This window comes from Choloepus didactylus, chromosome 21 (genome assembly GCF_015220235.1).
Source record: "Choloepus didactylus isolate mChoDid1 chromosome 21, mChoDid1.pri, whole genome shotgun sequence".
Lineage (NCBI taxonomy): Eukaryota > Metazoa > Chordata > Mammalia > Pilosa > Megalonychidae > Choloepus > Choloepus didactylus.
In genome coordinates, this window is record NC_051327.1 from 10,194,984 (window position 1) to 10,209,523 (window position 14,540).

Sequence of the window (14,540 nt, forward strand, 5' to 3'; positions counted from 1 at the left end):
CTGGAACGCTCTAGAGGGCAGCGCGCGCGTGCACGCGCAGGTCACGGCAGCCGACGTGGTGCGTGCGCTGCGCACGCGCGGCAAGAGGCGCTGTGTGTGTGGAGCTGCTTGCGGAGCTAATTGTACTTCCAGGCTCGCGCTCCGGACATGGGGTCCTTGCTGTTCCTGCTCTTCTTGCTGTCGCTCCTATCCGTCCTGTGGCTTGAGCGAGGTCAGTGCTCTGGCGCGTCCCACTCCCGCTGGCGCCACTTGTCCCGGGTGGCACCAGGGAAGGTTTGGGGCGCTCCGCCCTGGTGGGAAAAGGAGGTGCGTCCCTTCTGCCTCCTGGACTGGTTGGAAGGGCGGGAGGCGCCTCCCAGAGGCAGCCACTTTTGAAGTGGTTAAAAGCGCAGGTATCGTAGGTTCTTGCGTCAATTTACGTTTTAAAGCTTAATATTTTGGAATCACCCTACCCCCACCTCCTACCCGTGGCCGAGCTTATGGCCAGTTTATGGCCAATCTTTCTTAAGTATCCCGCCCATGTTGCCCCTAGCGCGGGATCATTTTGAAGTGAATCCAGACATTATATCGTTATATTCTTAAATATTCAGCTTCAATAGTTACAAGACAAGGAGACTCGAAAAAAACTTGCTGTACCATTTTTCCACCTAAAAATTTAACAATACTCCTTAATCTCCTTCATCATTAAAGCATCCACTCAGTGTTCAGATTTCCCCGATTATCTTTGTGTGTGTGCATTTATTTTATTGTGGTAAAATATACATAAAATTTATCATTTTATCCATTTTTAAACGTACCATTTAGTGACAGAAAGTAAATTTAAATGTTGCACAACTGTCACCACTGTCTATTTCCAGAACTTTTTCATCTTTCCAAACAAAAGGTCTGTACCAAGCAGTAATCTCATTGCCCCTTCCCCCAGTCCCTGGTAAACTCTATTCTTTCTGTCTCTATGAATTTGCCTATTTTATCTACCTCATGTAAGTGGAATCATACAATGTTTGTCCCTTTTTGTCTGGTGTATTTCACTTAGTATAATGTTCTCAAGATTCACTCATATTTTAGCATGAATCAGCACTTTGATCCTTTTTTATGACTGAATTATATTCTTATGTATATAGCAAATTTTGTGTATCTATTCATCTGTCAATGGACACTTGAGTTGTCTCCATCTTTTGGCTATTGTGAATAATGCTGCAATTCAACATTAGTGTACGAGTATCAGTTTGAGTCCCTATTTTCAACTGTTTTTGTTATATACCCAGGAGTGTAATTACCATGTCATATGATAATTCTGTTTAGCTTTTTGAGGAACCACGAGACTTTTCCTCTCATAAATTTTTTGAATTGGGATTGAAATAAAGTCCACACATTATAATTTGCTATGTTTCTTAATTCCCTTTTAATCTTTTAATCAGAAATTTACCCAGTTGGTCCCCCTTTTTATTTCTTGTAATTGATTTGTTGAAGAAACTGGGAGTGGATGAAATAACCAGTGTGAGTGGGTCGGAATGAGAAGAGAAGAGGATCAAAGACAAAATCCTGAGGAACATCAAAAGACCTGGACTCCGCCTTTTGAGGAATTTGTAGTACTTAAATATTCCCTGCATGGGAACTTAACCCCATAAAGTAGTACATCATGCCAGACAAGAAGCGTGTTATATTTGAGAGAGCGCTGAACTAGAAATAAAGAGACCTAAATCTAGTCCTGTCTCCTGTTAACAAGCTCTTTTAGTCATTTTCCTTTCTGGGTCTTGGTTTCCTTCTGTTAAATGAGGAGGCTGAATTAAAGATCCTTTTAATTCTGTGATTCTCTGAGGCATTCAAACAGCATGTGTAAAGGTTATTTGATGCTCTTCTGCCACATAAAATATAATGGTGAGAATCAATTAAGAATTGATAAGATTTTAAGAAGTGGAAAGGCAAGAGGTAAAGAAACCACCTGAGCAGAAGTATGAATAGACACATGCTACATGTATTTCAGGATATAGCATCCAGATATTCCTAGCAAGGACAAAAAGGAATAAAAGAGGTAAGGAAAGGAAATTAACATTTCTTTGAAAACCTACCAGCTGCCCGACATTTCACATTATTTTAATTCATACAGCCACCACCGGTGAGGTAGTTAGATGTTATCCCCATTTTATACATGAAGAAACTAAAACTCAGTGTGAGTAATTTGCCTAAGTTCACCCAGCAAATTAAGTGGTAGAGTGAGGATTTAAAACCAAATTTTTACGCCTCCATTTTTTTTTCATTAGGAGCATTTCATGTGATCCAAATAGCACCCCTTGTTTTATATGCACATGTTACTTAAGTCTCTCCTTTTTCCCTGCAGGGAATGGACAGACTATTAGTATGGTCCAGCTGCCAGGTGGGAGATTCCAGATGGGAACAAATTCTCCAGATGGCAGAGATGGTGAAGGGCCTGCCCGGGAGGTGACAGTAAAACCTTTTGCCATTGACATATTTCCTGTTACCAACAAAGATTTCAGGTATGTCAGGTATTCTTTCGGGTGGAGTAAAGGCTCTTTCTAATCTTTATTCCTAATATCTAAGGGGAAACTAGCTTGTTAATTGTCACATAATATCTTCACAATAGGACTGTGGGATAAGTGTTATCTATGTTTTGCAGATGACAAATCTGAAGTTCAAAGAGGTTCGAGGTTCAGCTGATTCTTTCTTAGTGGCAGAGCTATTGGGCCTTGATCTCAGGTCCCCTGCCTCTTGTCCCAGTGCATTTTGCATTACACTGGGCATAGCACTGAGATATACAGACAAAAGTCAAACACTCAACAGATAACTCTTCTATAAGGAGAAGGGATTGGAAAGAGTCATACTTGCTAGGATCAGGCCTGAGGGACTACTATGTTGACAGAGGAGTCCCTAGAATTCCCTTTATATTTGTTTAGAGAGTTGGCATTGTTTTTTTGTTTGTTTGTTTTTTATTGTGGAATATAATATATACATGAAAGTGATAACTCTCAACATACAATTTAACAAGTAGCCATAGAGCAAATTTCAAAGAATGTTATAGGTTACAGTTCCACAATTTCAGTTATTTCCTTATTGTGAAATATAACATATACAGAAATGTGATAATTTTCAAAGTATAATTTAACAAGTAGCTATAGAGCAAATTTCAAAGAATGTTATGGTTTACAGTTCCAACATTTCAGTTCCTTCCTTCTAGCTATTCTAATACCCTAGCAACTAAGAAAAAAAAATTATATAAAGATTCAGTATTTATAATCCTTTGTTAAATTCCATCTTGTCTATTGCTGCCCTTCCTCTAGTTTAGTGACTTTCCCAATCTTCAGATATGTCCAGGCAGTGACCACCCTAATTTGTTTGTGTTGAAAAGGGGTGTCAACATTATGGGAAAGGGGATTGCATCTGGTTGATATTCTTAAACAAGCTGTTGCCTCTCAGTTTGCGTACTTAACTGGCATAGGAACACACCGGAGGATTTAAGTTTCTGAAAAATATACTTAGTGAAACTTTTATAGAGTCTTAGATAGGGACCAGGGTATTCTTTAGGGTTTGGGGATGTGCCAGTTTGAATGTATTGTGTCCCCCAAACGCCATTATCTTTGATGTAGTCTTGTGGGCAGACGTTTTGGTGCTGATTAGATTTGCTTGGAATGTGCCCCACCCAGCTGTGGGTGATGTCTCTGATGAGATATTCCCATGGAGGCATGGCCCCACCCATTCAGGGTGGGCCTTGATCAGTCAGTGGAGCCGTATAAATGAGCTGACTCAAAGAGAAGGAACTCACTGCAGCTGTGAGTGACATTTTGAAGAGGAGCAAGCTTGCTAGAGAGGAACATCCGGAGAAAGCCATTTTGAAACCAGAACTTTGGAGCAGACGCCAGCCACATGCCTTCCCAGCTAACAGAGGTTTTCCAGACGCCATTGGCCATCCTCCAGTGAAGGTACCCGATTACTGATGTGTTACCTTGGACACTTTATGGCCTTAAGACTGTAACTGTGTAGCCAAATAAACCCCCTTTTTATAAAAGCCAATCCATCTCTGGTGTTTTGCATTCTGCAGCATTAGCAAACTAGAACAGGGGACTACTGTTGATTTGGGCTTGTTATACTGTGGCCATTTGGTATATCTAGCTGAAGTTTGCATAGGAGTAACCTCCAGGACAGCCTCTTGACTCTATTTGAAATCTCTTAGCCACTGAAGCCTTATTTTGTTGCCTTTCTTTTCCCTCTTCTGGTCAAAAAGGCATTCTCAATCCCTCTATGCCAGGGTCAGGCCCATTCCTGTAATCCATGTCCTGCGTCTCCAGGGAGATTCATTCACCTGGGGTGTCCTCTCCCACATAGGGGTGAGGGTGATGACTTTTATTTGAAGAGTTGGGCTTAGAGAGAGAATACCACATATGAGCAACAAAAGAAGTTCTCTGGAGGTGACTCCTAGGCATAATTTTAGGTGGGCTTAGCCTCCCCTTTACAGCCATAAGTTTCACAAGAGCAAGTCTCAAGATTGGGGGCTTGATTTATTAAGTAGGGGGTTCCTAATTTCACATAGCGTATGTTCTGTTATCTTCACTTAGTTGTACAATCCTCATTACTCTCCATTTTACACAATTCTCATACCCAAAACACCCCAAAGCTCTTATCAGCCCTTAATTATTTTTCCCTAGTATTTGTGTGGTACTAGTAAGGTATTTCTATTAATTATAGTCCCTAATATGCAATAGATAGTTTTTCCCATATACCACTCTGTTGTTAACTCTTTGTACCAGTGTCATATGTTAGAAGTAGATCATGCAAGCACTTATTTATATTTGTGGTGCTAATCTGTGGGATACATGCCTTTAACCCCTTTCAATCATGTTTGCCTTCAATGTAGCTGTTACTTAAAATCCCATTGTTACGGTTTGCTAATGCTGCCTTTTTGCAAAACACCAGAAATGGATCAGCTTTTATAAAGGGGGTTTATTTGGTTACAAAGTTACAGTCTTAAGGCCATAAAGTGTCCAAGGTAAGGCTTCAACAAAGGGTACCTTCACTGGAGGATGGCCAATGGCATCCGGAAAACCTCTGGTATCTGGGAAGGCACGTGGCTGGCATCTGCTCCAGAGGTCTGGTTTCAAAATGGCTTTCTCTCAGGATGTTTCTCTCTAGGCTGGAGCTCCTAAAAAATGTCATTCTTATTTCTCTCGGGGGCGTTTGTCCTCTCTTAGCTTCTCCAGAGCAAAAGTCTGCTTTCAAAGGCTGTCTTTAAAATGTCTCTGTAAGCTGCAGCTCCTCTCTCAGCTCCTGTGCATTCTTCAAAGTGTCCCTTTTGGCTGTAGCAAGCTTGCTTCTTCTGTCTGAGCTTATGTAGTGCTCTATGGGCGGGGCCACACCTCCATGGAAATTATCTAATCAGAGTCATCACCTACAGTTGGGTGGGTCACATCTCCATGGAAACAACCTAATCAGAAGGTCCCAATCTAATCAACACTAATACGTATGCCCCCACAAGACTGCATCAAAGATAATGGCATTTTGGGGGACATAATACATCCAAACTGGCACACCCATTAAGGAACAATCATCACCCCATCCATTCTCAAGCCTTTAGATTCACTCTCGTTAAAATATCTAAACATATTAGGTTATCATTCCCTCTTCACTAGCTTCTGTCTATCTCTAGGTCCCCTATATTCTACATTATTAGAAACTGATTTTACATTATTCAGGGAGTTCACAGTAATGGTAACATACAGTATCTCTGCTTTTGTGTCTGACTGATTTCACTCAGCATTTTATCTTCAAGGTTCATCCATGTCGCCATATGTTTCAGGACCTTGTTCCTTCTTACTGCTGCATAGTGTTCCATCGTATGTATATACTGCATTTTGTTTATCCACTAGTCTCTTGAAGGACAGCTGGATTGTTTGCATCTGTTCTAGTTTGCTAATGCTGCCAGAATGCAAAACACCAGAAATGGAGTGGCTTTCATTAAAAAGGGGTTTATTTGGTTACACAGTTACAGTCTTAAGGCCATAAAGTATCCATCAACAAAGGGTACCTTCACTGGAGGAAGTACCCAGGAGTTCAGTTCTAAGTTTATCTCTCTCCACTTGCAATTTACTATAAGCTGCAAGGAGAAGCCATGCTGTATCTACTACTTTTAGTTTTGAAATCTCATCAGCCAAGTATCCCAGCTTGTGGCTCTCAAATTCTTCCTTCCGTCCGACACCAGGACTCAATTTTGCCAAATTGTCTGCCACTTTAAAACAAGGATCGCCTTTCTTCAATGGCACATTCATCATTTCTGCTCAAGGCCTCATCAGAAGTATCTTTAGAGTTCATATTTCTACCAACAGTCTCTTCAGAGCAGTCTAGGCCTTTTCTATCAAGCTCTTCCCAATTCTTCCAGAATCTTCCCCTTATCCATTTAAAAAGCCATTCCAACATGTTTGGTATTTGCAAACTCAGCAGCACCAGCACCCCACTTCTCTGGTACCAAATCTATTCTAGTTTGCTAATGCTGCCAGAATGCAAAACACCAGAAATGGATTGGCTTTTATGAAAGGGAGTTTATTTGGTTACACAGTTACAGTCTTAAGACCATAAAGTATCCATCAACAAAGGTAACTTCCCACAGTCTTAAGGCCATAAAATGTCCATCAACAAAGGGTACCTTCACTGGAGAAAGGCCACTGGCATCCAGAAAACCTCTGTTAGCTGGGAAGGCATGTAGCTAGTGTCTAATTGCTCCCAGGTTGCATGTTTCAAAGTGGCGTTCTCCAGAACGTCTGCATCAGCTTCCAACAGCCGTCCAAAATGTCTGCCTCAGCTCCAGCTAGCTATGCGCTCCTTCAGTCTGAGCTTGTATAGTGCTCCAGTAAACTAAACAAGGCCCATGCTGAATGGGCGGGGCCACGCCTCCATGGAAATTATCCAGTCAGAGTTATCACCTACAGTTGGGTGGGTCACATCTCCATGGACACTGAACCAGTAGGTTCCAACCCAATCCACACTAATACGTCTGCCCCCACAAGAATGCATTAAAGAATATGGCTTTTTCTGGGGGACATAAATATACAAACTGGCACACCATCTCTTGCCAATTGTGAACAATGCCACTGTGAACATCGGTGTGCAAATGTATGTTTATGTCACTGCTTTCAGATCTTCTGGGCATATACCAAAAAGTGGAATTGGAGATGGCATTGCTCTAAGAGTTAAAATACCTAGGTTTTGGTACCAGCTCCATCACTCATCACTCTAAGAAACCATGTTGAGCTGCCTCAGTTTCCCCAAGGCCAGGTATTTTGGGGAGACTAAAATGAAAAATGGTTAAGAAGATATCTGTAACTTAACCTTCAAATGGTACAGGGGTTGGGGAAAATATATGGGGGAGAACATAAAACAAATGTGGGAAAATATTACTTTTGTGAACTTAAAATTTTCAAAATAAACAGTTGAGGGAAAAAATTGATTCAGACACAGACCCAAGTAAGCATAGGGATTGTCAGCATACTTCTCAGGCCCCTTGACCAGTGATTCCACCCCCAGGGATTTGTCTTAAGGAAAGAATTAAGGTTGTCCAGAAACATTTAGCTATAAAGAAAACATTGTAAACAACTAAATATCTAACAATTTATGGATTACTTAAACGTTGTATCAATAAAGCAGAATACTTAGCAGTATTGTTGAGCAATTGCTGTTGAAAAGTGATAGTTATGAGATATTAAGTGAAGAAACAGTTTAAAAAACAACATATAGGGATGATCCAATTAAAACGTATTTATATAGAATGCATATACATAAGAATGAGGAAGGATATGTATTCCAGTTGGTGTGATGATGGATGATTTTAATGTTTTTCTTTTTCCTATCTGTATTTTTTTCCAAATTTTCTACATTTTCTGAATTGCTTATGTACATTTTTTTAAAGTATTTTTAAAGAGGAAAATTATTAAAATTGTGTGGGGGGGGGACTCACTCTGATCAGGCTTGCACCATGTCATGACAAGCAGAAACAGCTTGATAGATAGATGCACTGTATACATCCTTTTATATTTCAAATTATAACCTATTATATAATGGAAATACAGTTTCCCCTCCAGTGAGCCCATAAACTTTGCTTAGAATCCCATGATTTGTATCTGCATGTGGGTGAAAGATTCTCAAACTGTTTAGATGTTCTGGGTTTGGTAAAAAGCTGTTGCTACAAAGTCTCCCAGTTGCCTCTCTATTCTCAAAGCCCTTTTGATGGGTGAACAATGTCTTTTCATATCAGAGGCTCAGAACAAACAAAATTTATCAGTCAGGGTACTGTTAGCCCAAGGAAAACAATCCATTTTACCCAGGCAATCTGCTTGCTGAAATTTACTAAACCTTCTAAACTCAGTAAGTCATTCTTGGATGGAGATAATAACACCTGTTCTGCCTACCTCCCATGATTGTTGTAATGTCAGATAAATGATGAAGACTTTTCTGGGTGGGGGGCAGGGGAGAGCCACTTTCCCATCCTTAACTCTCCTGCTTAGTGGCTTTATTCATAATCTTCAAAACCCGGCTGATAACCCAAGCCCCTTCAACTGATGAATGGATGCTTTAGTTTCCCAGCTGCTAAAACAAATGCTGTATAATTGGTTGGCATAACCACAGGAATTTACTGGTTCATGGTTTCAGAGGTTAGAAGGCTTGTTTCCTCCTGGGGTCAGTATCTTCTGGCTGGCCGGAAATCTTTGGGGTTCCTTGACTTTACCTCTGGATTCTGTTGACTTCCAGCTGCTGGCTGCTCCCCTGGGGCTTTTCTCTCCATCTGACTTTCACTGTGTTTATGAAGGAATATGGATGAAAGCCCAATCTGGTTCAGTTGGACCACACCTTAACTGAAGTAACATCTTAAAGCAATCTGATTTGCAATGGGTCCTCACCCACCAGCATGTGGACCAAGACCAGGAACTTGTCCAAACTGGGGTGCACGATTCAGTCCACTAGGTGAACAAACTAGTATACCCACACAATGGAGTACTACTCGGCGATAAAAAGGAACAGACTACAAGCTACCTACTCTTTGATTCAATTTTATGTGACATTCTGGAAAAGGCAAAACTGTAGGAACAAAAAACATATCAGTGGTTTCCAGGGGCACTGGGGAAAATTTTGAGGTAACGTAACTGTTCTGTATGTACCTTGATTGTGCCAGTGACTATATTTGTCAAAATTTACAAATTTCCTCTGTACACTAAAGAGGGGATTTTACTTACTGTGTGTAAATTATATCTTAATTTAAAATAAAATTTCCTGCTCAGGCTTTCAGATTCGTTCCATGGAGCTCAAGAAAACTCTGTGATATGTGGCTTACAGGACACAGACATATGAGGTTTCTTGGAGGAGGTGGGGAGTGGGACGGGAACCCTATCAACTGAAATCTCTCTTTCCAGGGAGTTTGTCAGGGAGAAAAAGTACCAGACAGAGGCTGAGACATTCGGGTGGAGCTTTGTCTTTGAGGACTTTGTCTCCGATGAGCTGAGAAACAAAACAACCCAGCAAATGCAGGTGAGAGTCCTGTGGAATAAGAGGTCACCTGGGCCAGGGTGGAGAATCAGACCTGAGAGCTGGAGGCATGGAGGAAGCTAGAGAAACCTGTTCTAAGTCAGATGAACACACTCCCAGAAAATTAACCCCAAGCTGCTTGCTGGATACAGAGAGAGTCTGATAAAAATCCATATACACGTAGGGTTCAGGATACTCCCTGAACTGGCAAGAGAACATCCTGACAAGCCTTCCTCTAATAAAGGTGGTGAGATGTCACTCTAAAGATTCCAGCAGCAGCCCCATTTGGCCCATCTGAGTTGGCCTGAAGTTCTGTTTTGCCCTCTGTTTCTGTTAGGAGGGTGACCTTGGTGGGGGCCGAGCGTCTCGTAGTCATGCTTCTTCTTTTTGCAGTCTGTTCTCTGGTGGCTTCCAGTGGAAAGGGCATTTTGGAGGCAGGTAAGGATTTCTTCCTGTTCCTCATTTTCTCTGTTGACCCTTACCTTGGAGGCCTGGCTTCCTTAGAACCCTTGCCTGTCTAGGAATACTGAGTTAAAAATGATGCCAGGGGAATTTCAGGGGAACAGCCAAGCAGTTCTGTTTCCTCTGCCATAATCCTTTGTCCTGTTGCCCATTACACTTCTCCCTTTAATCTAATCTACAATCTTCCTCTCTGACTCTGGACCTCTTTCTCACTCACCAGGCTCTCTCTTCAACTTTTTGCTCCATCTAATGGTAGATGCTGAACTCGGGCACACTATGCCTAGCCTTCCTCAAACTACCATGACCCCACCAAAGCCTGTCTCCCTCCACCTTGGCTATCAGCCTGCAGGTCCCGGTTCTGGCATCCGAGAGAGACTGGAGCTCCCAGTTGTACATGTGAGCTGGAACGATGCCCGTGCCTACTGTGCCTGGCGGGGGAAACGGCTGCCCACTGAGGAAGAGTGGGAGTTTGCTGCCCGAGGGGGCTTGAAGGGTATACCGATGCCAAGGCCAGTTCCCTTTACGCTTCTCCCCCTCCTGCCCCACAGTGGGGGGCTTTAAAGGGTGGGAAAGGTCTGTGTTCCCTAGAGCAGTGCTTCTTAAACTATCTGTGGGGAAGGGCCAATTGTTGTTTTTTTAAAATCACTAACCTGTCTCAGACCAATACTTCTGTAAAATGCAATAAAAATTAACAACTGGGAAAATGGAATGAAAAAAAAAAAAACATGTAAATTACAAGCCCCAATTTTTTTGTTGGGGATTCTACAGACATAAATTACATTTCAATAAATTTTATCGGAACAACCTGGCATAAGGGGGAAAAAAGGAATTACTTAAATTACACACATTTTCCATAGGAATATGGATGATTAATAGAATCACTGTTTGCTCATTCCTTTGCCATTCCACAACCCTAACAAAACAAGAAGTTATCAGTGAAATCATAATTCTCCATTAAACACCTCTACACTCTCTTTGAATGAACAGCAGGTTTATCAATAGTCAAAATTTTTAATGTGACGATTGTGGTTGCTTCAGTTCATTTAACTGATCTAGTTTCAGTGAACAAGTTTCGCAATGCATATTCTCCAATTCTGCAGTTATCTCAATGTGGACCAGTAACAAGTAGTTTACAAACTGACACTGACTCAAGAACCACAGTTAGAATTGCACTGCTGGGGAGCAAATCAAGAGGCCAGGGGGTCCTCCAAATGCATGACAGTGAGTGGGGGGATGGGCATGGGAAAGAAAAGTAAATAAACTCCCTAACTTCCTTTTGGTTCCCTCACTCTTTCTCCCCCTGCCTCCTCCCTAACTTTTCACCTTGCTCTCCTGGCAGGTCAGATTTACCCATGGGGGAATCGGTTCCAGCCAAACCGCACCAACCTGTGGCAGGTGAGACCTCCATCGACTGAGATCTGCTCTAGCCAGACATTGTGATAGGCTATGGGATTCACAGGGCTTTGTGTTTTGATGGAAATAACTGGGAAACCAGGAAAGCAAAGGATAATGTGGTCAGTGCTATATATGAATATTTGCAAAGCGTGCTCAGGAGTAAATTGCATAGCCTGAGGGAGCTGGGGATGGCTTCATAGAGAAGGTGACTTTTTAGCCAACTGAATGAGTTTGCCAAGCCAAAACTGGAGAAAAGGGCACCCGAAGCAGAAGCAGCGTGTGTGATGGCACTGCATTAGGAAAGGTCACTGCATAATCCAAAGAGACAAGACAGGTTCAGAGAGACTGGAGCCCTGGGAGACAGCGTTGTAAGAGATAAAGCAGAGAGTGGATTGGAGTCAGATTATGCCAGACCAAGTATTAGATTTTACCTGGTTTTAGATTTTACCCTGTAGGCCACAGGGAACCAGCAGGAGATGCTCATTGGTGCAGCTGTGCAGGCCCAGATGAAGTAGTGCTGCAGTGAGGTCAGGGGTCTCAGAATTTGAGGCTGTGCCAATGGCCCATGGATTGTGATCACTTGAATTAAGTGGAAGTGGAATCAAGAGGGAGGGCAGCCAAATGGGAGAGGCATGTCTGAGATGGACAGGGTTGGTAATTAATCAGACGGGGTTGGTAATTAATAGAACATGGAGAGGTAGAAGAGTTGGATTCAAGCATGAAGCCAGGCTTAGGATACAGGGTGATAGTGCTACCATTGTCCAAAATAGGTCATATGATGCTTGGGGTCAGAGGAATCAAACAGTTTGGGACAAACTAAGCTTCAAGTGCCTTTGAGCATTCATATGCTCAGTCAGAGGTTGGAAACGAGTCTGGAGCTTAGGACAGAAGTCAGTCATAGCAAGCGGCTTGGGTGTTCTCAGCACAGACCTTAGGCAAGAATGGCCTCCCCAAGGTGACAGTAGAGTGAGAGGAGCAGGTGGCTGGGGGGTAGCACTTAGGACACCAACAGCATGTTAGGGAGAGCAGTGAAAAGGGCCCCACGGGTAGACTGACCTTCTAGATGACCTTAGCTTGGAATCAGAGCTTTGCAGAAAGACATCTGACTCATTCACTGATCTTTGCTAAACCAGTTTACCATTTTGAGCCTCAGTTGCTAATTTTTTAAATGAAGGAAATACCTGCGTCACAGCCTTGTGAGGATTAAATGAAAAGAGACCGATGGGACAGACCTAGCACAATACCTAGCACGTACTCTGGCGAGTGTTGAGTAAATTATAGATCCCTTTCCCCTCAACCCCTTCCTCTTCCCTTTGGTAAGAGCAGTTATAGAGTGGTAGCAGCTGAAACCCAATTTTAATGAGAAGACTGAACACGTTGAACAAATAGAAATAACAAATATAGACTACTTTTTCAAGTTTCATGGTAAAGAGCAGTAGGAGAGGCTGTTGTAGCTCCAGGGAAAGGTGGAGTCAGGTAGAGCAAGGGAGAGAGAAGCATGTTGGTGGAGGAGGAGAGAGGATGAGACAGGACATCAGTGGTGCCTGAGAAGGCAGGCAGGAATAGGCTTTCATGCTCAGGCAAAGGGGTGCAGGGGCCTGAAGGAGGGGAGGAGGAGCTTCTTCCCAAGGTGCCCTAACACACGGGTTTGGAGACAGGCTGGGAAGGTGCTGACAGGAGAAAGCAGGGGTATGAGGATATGATGGGCTTGACACATCCTCTGTGGGCTGAACAGCATGAGCCTGTGCTCTTTCAGATCCAGTAGGAAGCTCTCGTGGAAGAAGGGAGGCTACCGATCTGGGAGCTTGGGATGGGGAGGGTAGATCACTACCAATGCCTTCATCCTATCCCAAATAGTAAAGCTTTTCCTCAGGGCATACAGGAACACCTCCTTGGGACAGCCTACTAAATGTTTTAACCTTAATTTCTCCCCTCAGGGAAAGTTTCCCACGGGTGACAAGGCTGAGGATGGCTTCCATGGCGTCTCCCCAGTGAATGCCTTCCCCCCTCAGAATGCCTATGGTGAGTTTTTCCATCGGGTTGCTTCAGTGCTCATACAGAGAGAAGCACCCACTCCATCTGCTCCCCAGGGCCTCAGACAGGCAGGTGGGGTGGCCTGTTACTCCCCAGCCCATGTGACTGACCCACCTGCTATGCCACAGGGCTCTATGACCTCGTGGGCAACGTGTGGGAGTGGACGGCCTCCCCATACCAGGCCACTGGTCAGGACATGCGTGTGCTCCGGGGGGCATCCTGGATCGACACAGCCGATGGCTCTGCCAATCACCGGGCCCGGGTCACCACCAGGTGAGGGGCCTCCATGGCTGGAGGCTGAGGGTCTGGGTCCTGGGCTCCCAGAGCACAGGAAGCACCAGAGCTGGTATTCGTGCTGCTTCCACAGCCTTTGTCTCTGCCCAGAGTTGTGGGAACAGAAGAGAAAGAAAGCAGTGCTTGCCCTAAAAAGCAAAAGGGCCCCAGGACAGCTTGTGACATACTCGAGCCAACTCTCAGGGTGTTCACCAAGGGGGACTTTGTGTCCAGCATCTTAATCCTACGCATTTCTCCTCTTGTTCTCATAGCCGGGTCGGCAGAGGGACGGGAGTGGAATGTAGGTCCTGGCCAGTGGTTGTGGATTTACAGACTCTTCAAAGTAGCCGGCATATGAAAAGTCATTTTCTACAACCACTTTGTTTTGCAATAAAGGAAAAGTAGGCTCAGGGAGGTCCTGGAACCTTTCACACAGATCATTAGTGGTGGGACTGGAATGGCTGAGTCCAGTCTCCTAAATCCCCTTCTAGGACTTTTTACTTCATTCATTTACATTTTTAGTTTGGTGGATTTCTCTGTAATTCTTTCCACTCCTGGATCCTGTAAGGACTATAAAGAATCCACGTTTCTGTGACTTCAGAATATCAGGTTTCTAGGCATTTCTTTGACCTGTTGAGTCCCCTCACTTTTCCTCATTTCCTTTCCCAGGAGATAGTAGTGGAGAAAGTACTGGTCAGAGAATCAGGAAACTGGGTTTGCCACTGATTCCTTTCTGCCACTGAATCTGATCCTGGCTCTGTAAAATGGTGGCCAGATTCTGCCTTCTCGAGCAGTTGGGAAATGGCAAATGAAGTAACAGATGTGCAAATTCACTGAAAGGTGCAAAGTACTGATAA

General features: G+C 43.4%; 1 protein-coding gene across 2 annotated transcripts in view; it reads left to right on the forward strand.

Annotated features, from left to right (window-relative positions):
- The window catches only part of SUMF2 (sulfatase modifying factor 2), a 15,744-nt gene continuing 1,204 nt past the window's right edge, over nucleotides 1-14,540 (forward strand). Inside the window, exons 1-8 of one of the 2 annotated variants that reach the window (XM_037813676.1) lie at nucleotides 1-211; nucleotides 2,339-2,495; nucleotides 9,408-9,522; nucleotides 9,913-9,957; nucleotides 10,297-10,474; nucleotides 11,321-11,376; nucleotides 13,314-13,398; nucleotides 13,539-13,683. In XM_037813676.1, the coding sequence (XP_037669604.1) occupies nucleotides 148-211; nucleotides 2,339-2,495; nucleotides 9,408-9,522; nucleotides 9,913-9,957; nucleotides 10,297-10,474; nucleotides 11,321-11,376; nucleotides 13,314-13,398; nucleotides 13,539-13,683 (845 nt within the window). In that variant the 5' untranslated portion in view covers nucleotides 1-147. The remainder of the gene's footprint in view (nucleotides 212-2,338; nucleotides 2,496-9,407; nucleotides 9,523-9,912; nucleotides 9,958-10,296; nucleotides 10,475-11,320; nucleotides 11,377-13,313; nucleotides 13,399-13,538; nucleotides 13,684-14,540) is intronic. The other variant, XM_037813677.1, reaches the window with a different exon arrangement.